The 15,228-nt window shown below is 40.9% G+C and overlaps 1 protein-coding gene across 1 annotated transcript in view; it reads left to right on the forward strand.

Moving 5' to 3' along the window:
- Positions 1-15,228, forward strand: part of mctp1a (multiple C2 domains, transmembrane 1a) — a gene marked incomplete at both ends in the record, with an annotated part of 363,122 nt that overhangs the window by 253,344 nt on the left and 94,550 nt on the right. Inside the window, 3 exons of the mRNA XM_084307451.1 lie at positions 853-932; positions 5,057-5,168; positions 8,688-8,726. Coding sequence (XP_084163577.1) covers positions 853-932; positions 5,057-5,168; positions 8,688-8,726 — 231 coding nt within the window. The remainder of the gene's footprint in view (positions 1-852; positions 933-5,056; positions 5,169-8,687; positions 8,727-15,228) is intronic.

The raw sequence follows: 15,228 nt of genomic DNA on the forward strand, positions 1-15,228 counted from the left end.
GGAACAGGAAAATCCCGGCTTCAAACATCGGGTTAATTGAATCTGGATAATGGGACTCTTGATCGACTTAGTTGAACCAGGTACGGGGAATAGGGCCTGATTTTCAATCTTATACCAGAACGGTTTGAAAGGTTGTTTATTTTTTATTGTATTTTATTTGCAAATCAATCTTTCTCTTTAATCCATTTGTCCAAAAGTCAGACACAGCATGTTGTCTTGGGATGACATTCAAACATTAATTCAGGGCCCTGTGTTAACAGTTGTATTGTGTTTGTCCAATTATCCTTCTATTACCAAGGTCACGACATTACAAAAAGGCTGCCACGCTGTTTTTGTCTTGGGATAATCATTGATCATTTGATCAGGGCACTGCGTGAAAAGTGATTGCATCGTGCCTTCCTGGGTATTTGTTAGATGTCGACCACTTTAAAAGGTCAGAGCAATGCAAACTGTCAACCGCAGTGTGTTGTCTTGAACTATTTGATCATTAGATCAGTATCACAGACAAAGTGCACAGATATTCTGGGTGTTTCTGTAAATTATGTGGAGAGGTGTTACAGTGTCCTTTAAGCAGGACACCTTTTTACCATAAATACAGGAATGAATACACTCTGCATAGAATCAGGGCCTGTGTTAACAGTAGCTGGATTGTTTCTCCCCAGGTTGAGTCCAATTGTTATTCCATTTTGATATTGATCAGTAGATGTATTTGACCTTTCGATCATGGCCCTGTGTTAACAGTGTCACACTGTCACATCCTTCTGTTTAAAAGGTGCTATACTGTGTTCTATCCAGTTATTACTCCATTTCATATTTGATCAGTAGATGTACTGTTGTGTTGTGTCTCCACAGGTGTTTGACTATGACTTTGGGCTACAGGATGACTTCATGGGCTCAGCCTACCTCTACCTGGAGTCATTAGAACACCAGAGGTCTCTCCTTCATTCATCTTGTCCTTCTTCTTCTTGTCCTCCACCTGTCTGTCTCGGTCAGAGACCTTGGTAACGCTTTATTTCAAAGGAAGGTTCAGGATTTTTTTAAAACCTGTCTAAACTTTGAAAGCCTGAGTAGTTTAAACTTCTAGAACTAGTGTTGTTCCGTGTCCTGCTACTTTAAGGGATAAAATAAAGGCGTACAATTACTTTGTAAATACAGTTTAAAGCAACACGCCAACTTTTTGGGAAATTACCTTATTTGCCATCTACCCTGGAGTTAGACAAGCAGATACATACCCTTTTCTTCTCTGTGCATGCATTAGGCTTAGGGAACAGCCGCACCATTAGCCTAGCTTCGCGTCATTCACTGGAAGTCGTTGTGCCAGTGTAGCCTAGTTCCCAACAGGCACGAAATACACTCCAAATACAACTCTAAAACGTTCCTGTAAACATGTTTTGACCTGTGTATTTCCCACATGGAGAAATAAAATTAAAAAAATAATTAGACATTTTCGTTTTTTTTAAGCAGATAATATACTCTGAACTATTTTTTGCCGAACCACTGCTGCCTGGGCGCAGTGATTTCATCACCTCAAAAGCCCAGTTTTTCAAAAAGCAACAGGGCTTTTGAGGTGATCAAAAAAGTTGCTGTGTTCCTATAGATCAGGGTCCATTATTCAAGTCTCTCAAAGTGGGTGTACTGCGTCTGCTTCAATCAGTTTGTTTGAATGTGGTCATAAAAACAACAGTTCCTGATCACTGACCCTAGATCAGCACCCCTACTCTGGGAAGCTTGGTGAATAGCAAGAGTTCCTGATCACTGACCCTAGATCAGCACCCCTACTCTCGGTCATGACTAGATACAGCTATGATATAGGGATACAGCTATGTACCACAACAGAAGTAGCACAGCATTTTGTATTGTTGCCAACTTGCCATTATGAAAAAGTTAAGTTTTATTTTATAAACCGAATTTATTTTTTATCTTTATAATATATATAATAATAATAATAAAAATGGTCCTTGTGGTGGATTGGAGATGTACGTTTTATTAATATAGGGTCACACGGCCGGGAATCGGGGCTGAACACTGGGAAAGACCATTTATTAGATAGTACCCCTTGGAATTAAATTTAGAAGGTTGAACTCTGTTTTCTTTTCTCTTGTCTGTATAATTGTTAGTCTGTATTATTATTATTGTTTTTGTTATTTTCTTGTGAAGTTCTATGTACTGTGATTGTGGTTAATGTGTTGTCTTGTTTCATGTGAATAATAATAAAAAATTTGATCAAAAAAAAAAAAAAAAAAAAAAAAAAAATAATAATAATAATAATAATAATAATAATAATAATAATAATAATAATAATAATAATAATAATAATAATAATAATAATAATAATAATAATGAAAATAATGAAAATAATAATGAAAATGAAAATATAATAGTTCCTACATGAAACTGCAGTCTCAAGCCCTGGTCTTGATCAAGAATAGTCCACCACTGCACTCTAGTGGGCATTTGTGGAGATTCACCTCAAACCGGATGAAGATCGGTAGCAAAACTATCTATCTATCTATCTATCTATCTATCTATCTATCTATCTATCTATCTATCTATCTATCTATCTATCTATCTATCTATCTATCTATCTATCTATCTATCTATCTATCTATCTATCTATCTATCTATCTATCTATCTATCTATCTATCTATCTATCTATCTATCTATCTATCTATCTATCTATCTATCTATCTATCTATCTATCTATCTATCTATCTATCTATCTATCTATCTATCTATCTATCTATCTATCTATCTCTCTATCTCTCTCTCTCTCTCTCTCTCTCTGTCTGTCTGTCTGTCTGTCTGTCTGTCTGTCTGTCTGTCTGTCTGTCTGTCTGTCTGTCTGTCTGTCTGTCTGTCTGTCTGTCTGTCTGTCTGTACTGTATGCATGTCCATGTTGCCTACTGTTTGTGTGTGTGTGTGTGTGTGTGTGTGTGTGTGTGTGTGTGTGTGTGTGTGTGTGTGTGTGTGTGTGTGTGTGTGTGTGTGTGTGTGTGTGTGTGTGTGTGTGTGTGTGTGTGTGTGTGTGTGTGTATTCCATCATGGATCCATGCCAAAAATAAATACTTAAAGCTGCAGTGCGAAACTTTTACATATACAGTTTTTCTCAATTGCTTTGGTGCATTTCTCTGATCCGAATTAAAGTTCTCATAACTGTTAGTGCATTTCTCAAAACAATTAGTACAAACTGCAAAACCTAGGTGATAACCTGCAGATAATTCATTCCTCAAAAGCAAGTATTCATGTCAATGAAAGTGTCACTGTCATCAAAATGAAAAGTCCTGACACCATTGTTTATTAACAAGATAGTCAAATGGCTTTGCCATGTTTTCATTATGACAGTTCACTCTGTAAGTGTTTTCCAATGCAAAAAAAGTCAGATCTTGGTGACACTTTCTGAAAATGCTCAAGACAGCACTATACACTATTTGCACAGCCATTTGAAATCTACAGTTACACATTGCTGTATTTAGTGAGGTAAATGAGTACAAGACACATATGTTTCACATTTTTACTGCATGCTCTTTGCAATTTTAATTTGTTCACAGCATTGTGCAAAAGAAAAATACAAACAAAATGTACAACAAACATAAGAAACACCCTTTGGCCTTTGGGTAGAGCTGTGCACAACTGTAAACAATATTGCAGTACATATTGGAACTGAATTGGAACATACAACATACACAGTACTGTAAATCATTCATTCACATCCAGACGTTCCTGTCTGTCTGGCTATTGGATTCAGGAATGGGGAGTAGGGAGGGAGATATTCCACCAGCATCCTTTCATGTGCTGCAAACCACTGTGTGACCAGAATTGCGTGGTGAAAACGCACATTATCCCATACAACAATGTACTTGGTCAGATGGTCGCCATTTAGACCCCTCTCATTCTCAGGGATTATGTCCCTGTAAAGAGTGTCTAAAAAAGTCAGCAGATGTTGTGTGTTGTATGGACCAATGCGGGGCATATGGGTGAGGACGCCGTTTTCTGAGATGGCTGCACACATTGTAATATTTCCTCCTCGTTGGCCTGGGACATCAGTGGTTGCTCTCTGTCCAATGCGATTCCTTCCACGCCTTCTACCTTTTGCCAGATTGAAACCCGCCTCATCAACATATATGAATGTGTGCAGCGATTCCCTGGCATCCAGCTCCATTCAGGGGAAAAATTATAAAGAAATGTATGAAATTTGCTTGACAGATTTTGACAACTAGTTCAACATATTTGTATGTAATGACTCAAGCAATGAAATGAGGACTATTAGTTTTATAGGGAATGACTATTCAGCAGTCATAAGTATAGTTCATTTTGACTGACATGACCTAAGCAAATGATAATGTTATAAAACAGCAGAGAATTGTATGAAAGCAATTGATGCATGTCCAAAAGCATTTGCAATTTGTTCGGAGGAATGAGAAACTGCTACTATGATGTGCACAAATTACAAAATGTTGTGGAGGTTGAACTAACAGTTATGAGAACTTTAATTCTGATCAGAGAAATGCACCAAAGCAATTGAGAAAAACTGTAAATGAACGTCTGTTACATTTAAGCCCTTGCCAAACAAGTTTACACATTGCTGATTAAGCCTTGTATTCTAAGTCTCTGTATTTCTCAGTATACCAGAGTAGTGTCTGTGTAGACATTCCCGCACTGACGCACTGGTAGTGATGTGTTTTACATCAACCAGCAACAGTAGCGGAAAAACCTAAGAAGCATCCAAGAAAAGTTTCTGGAGTGGACGCTCCAGATTAAAAAGAAACCCAGCGATCAGAGGACTGTGTTTGTGTAATTACTCTCACTGCCAGTAGATGGAGACAAAAGTTCCACACTGTAGCGTTATTGTAGCAGTATACATTTATATATGTCTCATTAAATTGTAATTTGTACTGGAAAACTAAATACCATCAAAACTAAGAAAAATTTTGCAATGTGATATTTTGTCCGTATCGCCCTGCCCTAACAGTACACTATAGTTTCTGCATAATGTCTACATGATTATAAATACTCCTGGCTGTGTATGTGAATGCTCTTCGACCCTGGCCTTTGTAGGACCCTGGATGTGACCCTTGACCTGAAGGACCCCCAGTGCCCCGACCATGACCTGGGCACCCTGGACCTGGGAGTCACCCTGTCACCCAAGGAGGGCGACTTCAGGGAAGCTGTAAGGAAACTGAATAGACTATCATTCTCTCTCAGATTTGTCATCCCTATTTCTCTCTATCTTTCTCTCTCTATCTCTCGCTCTCTCTTTCTGTCATTCTTTCCATAGCCTCATCTATGTCTATCCCTCTCTGTCTCTCTCTACACCCCCCATTCTTTCTCTCGCTCTCTTTCTCTTTCTCTTTCTTTTCTCTTTCTCTGTCCCCTCTCTTTCTCTTTTTCTCTCTCTTCCTCTTTCCTCTCTCTCTCTTTCCCCTCTCTCTCTTTATCTTTCCTCTCCCTCGCTCTCTCTCTCTTCCTCTTTCCTATATTGAGAACCACTGAATTAGAAGACAAGGCGATATTAACTGTGACTAACTATGACTAAGGTTTATCAATAGTTTTTTCACAATCGCTACAACTGAACTCAAGAACATGTATAAACAGGTTTCATAATTCTTGTGGGACAGTGTGTGTAGGGTCTGAGCGAGGAGTCACGCACTTCCAGGCTTTTTTTGCAATGCGGACGGGGGGGGGGGGGGGGGGTGGTCGGGAGGGGGCACAGATCAATTTGCAATGATTGGCATTGCTATGGTGAGAGAACCAGTCCCCATTGCAGTGGTTTCAAACCGGGCACGTCGAGCCTCCCTGCTGACCAGACAGCGTTAATGCAGCTTAATCCCCTCTGATATTTCCCATAGACGGCCCATCGAAAAGACACAGCTCTTATTTAAGAAGATCAACTTGGAATTATGTCCTCTAATAACTTTGTTAATTATGTAATTTTTTTTATTTTGAAACATCGCAGAGAGCCGTAACTTGGAGAAATTGATGAGTACGAGCAGACGGACGGCTGCTGGAGAACAAGCTTTGCTGGCTCACATGCACACTCACACTCGTTTGCTCACAAGCTAATTAAGTTAGTCGTTTACTAGTCATAGTATTCAATCAAAGACATCTTGGTGGCACAGGTGATTTTGTAGCAGGTGATTGTCATTAAATGACAACTGTGGCAATGAGCTGTGGCATAGTGTATTGTAAAAACGCCATGAGAATACTACGAATTGATGACTGCAGCTGGCTAAATTGCTTAGTAGCTAGTTTGCTGGTTGACCTGATCCTGTTATATATAGTAGCTACCGTACTTTTCGGACTATAAGCCGCGGCTTTTTTCCCCATTTTTCTACCCTGCGGCTTATATAACGGTGCGGCTTATATGTGGACAAAACCCGAAAATCTAAATATTGCTTTTTTTACTGCATTGAAATGTTATTTAACTGTTCCCTTATTTGCTAAACTTAATACAACTTGTAAATGAGTTAATTCTTGTTATTTGTCCGACAGTATTGTGTCCCAATGGGAGTCATTCTCTGTAGAGGTGGGAACTTAAAGCTCAATATAAGAACGGCCTCTGTAGAGGTGGGAGTCATTCTCTGTAGAGGTGGGAACTTAAAGCTCAATATAAGAACGGCCTCTGTAGAGGTGGGAGTCATTCTCTGTAGAGGTGGGAACTTAAAGCTCAATATAAGAACGGCCATGCACCACCACCAACAGAATCGAGAAAGAGCAATCAATCTGTCAATCCTTTCCGTGTCCGGGCCGGGTGAGGTTTCCCGTGTTGAGTCAAATTAAGCCGCAGGCTCCACTCCTTACATATGGTAATTAAACATTAAAACACATGCGGCTTATAGTCCAGTGCGGCTTATATATGTACACATCATTCAATTTAGCTGCTGCGGCTTATAGTCAGGTGCGGCTTATAGTGCGAAAAGTACGGTATATATAGTATAGCAGGTATTGTCTCATATCCCAATGAGTATTAATGTGGACACGTTGTACAAAACGTTACATTAACTTTCACAATAGCCATATTGCTTTCCTTGGAGGAAGTGCATGCCTTGGTTACTGTCTTCTATGAGAAGGCAAGGTAACGGCAGCCACCTGGATACAGACACTTTGATATACTGCAGGGATTATTCAGTAGTAGTAGAGATGGATTATGACGAAGCCAGTATAGAGTTAACAATGTTATTATCAGGTTTAAGTCTGTTACAGCAAAACAGTCACACATACCGTACTCTGACCACAGCAACTACGAAGCGACCTGGCGCACAATCCGCAGAGCAACGACCGTACAGACCGCTGGAAGTATGACACATATTTGAGCAATATGTGCTCTGTTCACATAGTCCCATTGTAGTGAAATAGGACAATTAAGCTTAGTGATAATTTCAGCCAACGCCATATGGGTCAACATGTGTAAAAACGGTAACGACTTGTCTTGAATGATAATTGACTGGCATCGATTCAGCTCTGGCCTTGATCTAACGGTATCCATATTATCTCAGCTGTTGGAAACTAGTTGGCTCAGCCCACACACATACATACACAAGTGTAATTATTATGCTCTCAGATAAATACAGGATATCCGCTCCACTGTTCAAAGAGCACTATCTTTTCCTAATGATGTGCACTTGTTTTCTCTGTGGACGTGCTCAATGTTTCATAGTCGTATTTATTTCTGTTCAATTATTTGTTTGTTTAATTGGACCCCTGCACGCTTCACGCGGAACAAGGCAGAGTCTTGGGGGAAATATTTTATTCCTTTTGATCTGATGTCTTCATTCTGCTGCTTATTTGGTACTATATAGTTCAGAGAGTCCACGTTTGACAGAACAAATAAACTCTATTTAGGTTAAGCATCACTTTGGATCTCTCAAACTGTGTGAGAAAAAAACGAGTACAAGGTTATAGCAGTCCATTCCGGATGCTGCTCTCTATCGCCATCTACGGCCAGAGAGTATAACTTTGTAACAGTTGATAATGTTTTTTGGGAGCGCTGCATTAGATGGCATCAGCGATGCTTCTACTGTATGTCTACTGTTCCATAACTTTCTGGTGATGTGTGTGTGTGTGTGTGTGTGTGTGTGTGTGTGTGTGTGTGTGTGTGTGTGTGTGTGTGTGTGTGTGTGTGTGTGTGTGTGTGTGTGTGTGTGTGTGCATATAAGCCTACTTTCCTCCTCTGTGTATGTGTGTGCACACTGTTTTATAACCTTGAATAAAACCTCAGAGCGCTTTTTATATGTTGCTTTTTTGGGCTGCATGAATGACAACCCCTCCCGTTGTGCCCCTCCATCGCACTCCCTCCTGGGCTGAATTCAACTCCCCCTCCCGCGTGATTACGAAACCTAGCCGCATTTCTCGGAGATGCTCTCTGATTGGCCGACGCCTGTTTCTACACTGGTTAAGCTTAGGCACTCTTCGAAGTTGGTTAAGGTTAGAGTTAGTCTTAGAGCATGGCGATAGAACGCCAGGTAGTTTGCAGGCTGTTTGACGTGGAAATGGGCAAAGACACAGCTCGTCACGGATTGGGCAAACGCGTCAGTGGCCAATCAGAGAGCGTCAGTCAGTGCCAATCAGAGAGCGTCTCCGAGAAATGCGGCTAGGTTTCGTAATCACGCCCCCCCCTCCCTAATCTCCAATAAGCCTCCCTGACCCTGCCAGTGGGGGGCGCTATGTAACCGCTTTGTCTCATTTACAGACCATGCTTTTGAGAAGGAACTGGAAAAGATCTAGTAAGGTAAACTAAAACAGCATGTAACCCTAATCTAACCCTAACCCTGACTGCACTGTGACCCCACTGCCAGCCTAATCTATTGTACTTCACCCCCTGTGCTGGACTCCCTGGTTCATGTATGGAGGCCTCCTGGCCCTCCTCCTCCTCCTCCTCCTCCTCCTTTCCACTCTCCTCCTCTTCTCCACTCTCCTCCTCCTCCTCTCCACTCTCTTCCTCCTCCTCCTCCTCCTCCTTTCCACTCTCCGCCTCTTCTCCACTCCCCTCCTCCTCCTCTCCACTCTCTTCCTCCTCCTCCTCTCCATTCTCCTCCTCCGCATCTCCACTCTCCTCCTCCTCTTCCTTCAGGGGTATTATCAATTATCCCCACAGACCTTGAATGGATAAAACAGCCTTTCCTAGTGTAACTTGTTAATTGAACAGCCTTCTCTAGTGTAACGTGGTAATTGAACAGCCTTTCCTAGTGAAATATGGTAATTGAACAGCCTTACCTAGTGAAATATGGTAATTGAACAGCCTTACCTAGTGAAATATGGTAATTGAATAGCCTTACCTAGTGAAATATGGTAATTGAACAGCCTTACCTATAGTGTAATATGGTAATTGCCTCCAGTGCACCTAAGATGGCTTCTATAGAATGTTGACGATGTTGTCATGGAAAGAAGTGTTATATGCTTGAAACTCCAAACAATTTATGACAGGAAGATTTGAGGTGCTGCCTTGGCCCAGAAACAGACAGGGAGGTTTGAGGGGGTCCTACTAATCACCCCAAAGTACCAGAAAATACCCCAAAATACCCCCAAATACCCCAAAGTATACCCCATAATACCAGAAAATACCCCAAAGTATACCCCAAAATACCCCAAAGTACCAGAAAATACCCCAAAAGACCCCCAAAATACCCTAAAATACCCCAAAGTATACCCCAAAGTACCAGAAAATACCAGAAAATACCCCCAAAATACCCCAAAATACCCTAAAATACCCCCAAAGTATACCCCAAAGTACCAGAAAATACCAGAAAATACCCCAAAATACCCCAAAATACCCTAGAATACCCCAAAGTATACCCCAAAGTACCAGAAAATACCCTAAAATACCCTAAAATACCCCAAAGTATACCCCAAAGTACCAGGAAATACCAGAAAATACCCCAAAATACCCCAAAGTACCCCAAAGTATACCCCAAAGTACCAGAAAATACCAGAAAAGACCCCAAAATACCCCAAAATACCCCAAAGTACCCCAAAGTATACCCCAAAGTACCAGAAAATACCAGAAAATACCCCAAAATACCCCAAAGTACCCCAAAATACCCCAAAGTATACCCCAAAGTACCAGAAAATACCCCAAAATACCCCAAAATACCCCAAAGTACCCCAAATAGTGTGTAATAGTGTAATAGTAGTAATAGTGTGTAATAGTGTAATAGTGTGTAATAGTGTAATAGTGTGTAATAGTGTAATAGTGTAATACTGTAATAGTGTGTAATAGTGTAATAGTGTGTAATAGTGTGTAATAGTGTAATAGTGTAATAATAATAATAATAATAATAATGACTTGGATTTATATAGCGCTCTTCATGGCACCCAGAGCGCTTCACAGAGTCCATTATTCGTTCATACACAGTCATACCGGTGGTGGTAAGCTACAATTGCAGCCAGAGCTGCCCTGAGGCAGACTCACGGAAGCGTGGCGAATAATCAACGCCTACGGCCCCTCCGACCACCACCAACATTCATTCACATGCATACACATTCATACGAGGCAAATAGGTTAAGTGTCTTGCCCAAGGACACAACGGCAGTGGGATGGACATGGGCTTGAGCGGGATTCGAACCACCAACCCTTCGATCATTGGACGACCCGCTCTACCCCTGAGCCATAGTGTGTAATAGTGTAATAGTGTAATAGTGTGTAATAGTGTGTAAAGGCCTCTACATGCTACAGCAACTTCAAAGCAACTGCAACAAAACAGCAGCGCGATTTCAACGCGGTAGTTGCATAGTGTCTTGTAGACTGTGTTGCGAGGATGTTGCGTACATCTCTCTAAAATCTAATCTGAAGAACCTTGCGCTGATGTTGCGTAGCAGTGATTGGTTGGTTAGCGAATGGGGGCGGGGCTGTCATAGAATAATATTGGTCCCGCAGAGAATACCATGACCTCCATTGTTGTAGCCAGCCAGCGTTGATGCTAAATAATTAGCGTCACATAGCTGGCCTTTTTCTGAAAACCCAAGCACATATTGTTCCATAGCATACGCCTTCAGTTGATCATGACAAATCCTCTCTTACCTTGACGATTAAAAAGCCTCCATAATTTAGTAAATAAAGCTGTAGCCAGCCAGCTAGCATTGGTGCTATTCAAAATGCTATCCACATTAGCTACATAGCTAACCAACTAAATACAATGGTATCCTGAGGTAACGTTAAATACAATGTTTGCTAGTCGAAATGACTGGACACACACAGGGACAAGTTAAACATCAATCAATTTATTTATTATTTATTCATTTATTCCAACAGGTAGTTTGAGCTGCCGAGGTCTTTCTCTCCTCTCCATTGGAAACTAATGACGTTACGGTAACGTTAGCTCGAAAAGCACAGAAACGGGCGACAGAAGTTAAGCTGCTAGCAATAGACACTATAACACTTCCGGTCGGGGGATTTCAAAATAAAAGATCGACGTCTAAAAGCACCGGAAATACGTTTATTTTGTACATTATCTAACGTTAACACGAACCTAAACTAACTTTAGTTAAACTAACTTTGCGCGTCGATGTTGCAGAAGCATAAAGGCAGAGTGTCTACAACACCGTTGCTTTGTTGATGTTGTGGTGCAGTTGCTTTGAAGTTGCTGTAGCATGTAGAGGCCTTAATAGTGTAATAGTGTAATAGTGTGCTAGTGTGTAATAGTGTAATAGTGTGTAATAGTGTGTAATAGTGTAATGGTGTGTAATAGTGTAATAGTGTGTAATAGTGTAATAGTGTCTATTACACTATTACACACTATTACACTATTACACACTATTACACTATTACATTATTACACACAATTACACAAAATTACACTATTACACTATTACACACTATTACACTATTACACACTATTACACACTATTACATTATTACACTATTACACACTATTACACACTATTACACTATTACACTATTACACACTATTACACTATTACACACTATTACACTATTACACTAGCACACTATTACACACTATTACACACTTACACACTATTACACTATTACACTAGCACACTATTACACTATTACACACTATTACACTATTACACTATTACACACTATTACACTATTACACTATTACACAATATTACACTATTACACTATTACACACTATTACACTATTACACTAGCACACTATTACACACTATTACACACTATTACACTATTACACACTATTACACTATTACACACTATTACACTATTACACTATTACACACTAGCACACTATTACACTATTACACTATTACACACTATTACATACTATTACACACTATTACACTATTACACTAGCACACTATTACACTTTTACACACTATTACACACTATTACACTATTACACACTATTACACTATTACACTATTACACACTATTACACTATTACACACTATTACACTATTACACTATTACACACTATTACACTATTACACACTATTACTACTATTACACTATTACACACTATTTGGGGTACTTTGGGGTATTTTGGGGTATTTTCTGGTATTTTCTGGTACTTTGGGGTATACTTTGGGGTATTTTGGGGTACTTTGGGGTATTTTGGGGTATTTTCTGGTACTGTGGGGTATACTTTGGGGTATTTTAGGGTATTTTGGGGTATTTTCTGGTATTTTCTGGTACTTTTGGGTATACTTTGGGGTATTTTAGGGTATTTTGGGGTATTTTGGGGTATTTTAGGGTATTTTGGGGTATTTTGGGGTATTTTCTGGTACTTTCGGGTATACTTTGGGGTATTTTGGGGTACTTTGGGGTATTTTGCGGTATTTTCTGGTATTTTCTGGTACTTTGGGGTATACTTTGGGGTATTTTAGGGTATTTTGGGGTATTTTCTGGTATTTTCTGGTACTTTGGGGTATACTTTGGGGTATTTTAGGGTATTTTGTGGTATTTTGGGGTATTTTCTGGTACTTTGGGGTATACTTTGGGGTATTTTAGGGTATTTTGGGGTATTTTGGGGTATTTTCTGGTACTTTGGGGTATACTTTGGGGTACTTTGGGGTATGTTGGGGTACTTTGGGGTATTTTCTGGTATGTTGGGGTATACTTTGGGGTATTTGGGGGTATTTTCTGGTACTTTGGGGTATTTTGGGGTATACTTTGGGGTATTTTGGGGTATACTTTGGGGTATTTTGGGGTATTTTCTGGTACTTTGGGGTGATTAGTAGGACCCGTTTGAGGTGCTGCCTTGGTCCTGAAACAGACAGGAAGGTTTGAGGTGCTGCCTTGGTCCTGAAACAGACAGGAAGGTTTGAGGTGCTGCCTTGGTCCTGAAACAGACAGGGAGGTTTGAGGTGCTGCCTTGGTCCTGAAACAGACAGGGAGGTTTGAGGTGCTGCCTTGGCCCTGAAACAGACAGGGAGGTTTGAGGTGCTGCCTTGGCCCTGAAACAGACAGGGAGGTTTGAGGTGCTGCCTTGGCCCTGAAACAGACAGGGAGGTTTGAGGTGCTGCCTTGGCCCTGAAACAGACAAATTGCAGATCCCTACCCTTCTGTGAGCCACTCACAGAGCTGGACAACATGGGTGCCAAATTGAAGCAGGTGCCATAAGCGTGTGTTCCATTTCCAGTCTATTTCAGGGGTTATACAATATATCACGTGCCTAGCTATCCAACACTGATTTCCATGACAACATGATCAGAAATTCTATGGCATGTCATGTCATATGTCATTCTCCGCTGTACCAGATAGACCAGATCAGATCAGATAAATTTTTTTCCCATATGCAACAAGTACAATGGAAGATAGATCAGCATCAAGAATGTAGATTTGAACGGAGTGGCCGTTCTATCAATTCCAGTGCTACAGTTATTCCTTCATGTATTTCTCAGTTCCTCAATTCTCCTGCTTGATGTCACCTGCTTTATTTTCCGCAAGTTGCATTATACTGTACCATTGGTAAAAAGAAAAAAGCCAACAAGAAGCCAACATGTTCAGGGGTGAAGGCACAGTTTATTTTGCAGCTGAGAGAGAGCATGCTGTGTGTTGGTGTTTTGTGTGAGACACTGAGACCTCTTTATCTAAAAAGGAAATCTTCCCTGTCCATTCGTCTACACCCTATTGAGTTCCCCTTCTTGCCCGACACAATAAACTTAGACTTTTGTTTCCCTCTCCATATTTTTCATTGGCTGCTGTCAACAGAAGGCATGCTCGTCCGGGTTTGTGCTTCTTTTCATCAGCCCATGCATGTGGCGCATGTCTTGTTTCTCAGCCAATAAATACTGAAACTGGTGTTAATAACCGCAGTTATACATGCCATGTACCGTCAGAAGTATTGGTTTGGTGTTTTGCTTATATTCCCAATATGTCAGTGGTGGACTGTGATGGGGAGGCAGGGAGCACCAAATCAAAGACAAACTGAAAGACCAATTCTCACTTCTCCCAAACCCAGTTTTAGAAGCCTGCATTCCTACTGCACTCATTACAAAAAAAGTTTGGTTTCCGTTAAGAGACACAGAAACACATTTGAAAGTGTCTGGTGGTTGGAGTTGGGCAGGCGTCCTGCTGTATCAGCCTTTGAAGCTCCAAACTGGGCCACTGCGCCTGTGACTCGGGAATTAGCTCCAGCGCTAACTAACTAACTAGCTACTGTAATTCCACACCTCGCCTCCCTGCCTGCCTTCGCCGCTTGACTGCATACACACGGTTATTTTTTACACGCACCCTTATCTCTTTAATCAAGCGTCTGTAAGTGCTGAACCTAATGCAGTGGATGTAGTTTGAGGTGATTACGAGTCGGAGGGTCTTTAGCCGTGTCTCCCTCCGAGTTCGGCAAAAGACGGAAATACTTATCTTTGCACTTTCAACCCGCCTGTTCTTCTGTCTTTGTGACAGAAGCCGAGTGGTTCAAATGCACATGCACAGCTTTTTTTTTGCCAGCTCCCCAAATTTATAGTTATTGCCCATTATAGGGCTTCCAGCCTCGTAACTTGTCTTTGTATATTGTCTTTCCCCCTGCTGCACTTTGGCAAAGGGATGCTGATTCTTAATCCAAATTGTCCACGGTTCCCCATAATGAGCGATATGTAGCAACAAAACAATAACGAGGCCTTTGCAATTAGGATTGTGTGCTTGAGTAAGACTTCAGCGCAGCCTCTCACTATTAGCACACAGTGGTATTAGCAGCAAGCGAACATGAGACGACAGAGAGTGGGAGTAGCTGTATGGGTGGTTGGCTGTATCGCAGGCAGCCACTCACATTGTTTAATGTCTGGAGAATGGAAATTAAGAGGCTTCATCT

The sequence above is a fragment of the Notolepis coatsorum genome, assembly GCF_963971535.1.
Source record: "Notolepis coatsorum genome assembly, chromosome: 1".
In the NCBI taxonomy this organism is placed as follows: domain Eukaryota; kingdom Metazoa; phylum Chordata; class Actinopteri; order Aulopiformes; family Paralepididae; genus Notolepis; species Notolepis coatsorum.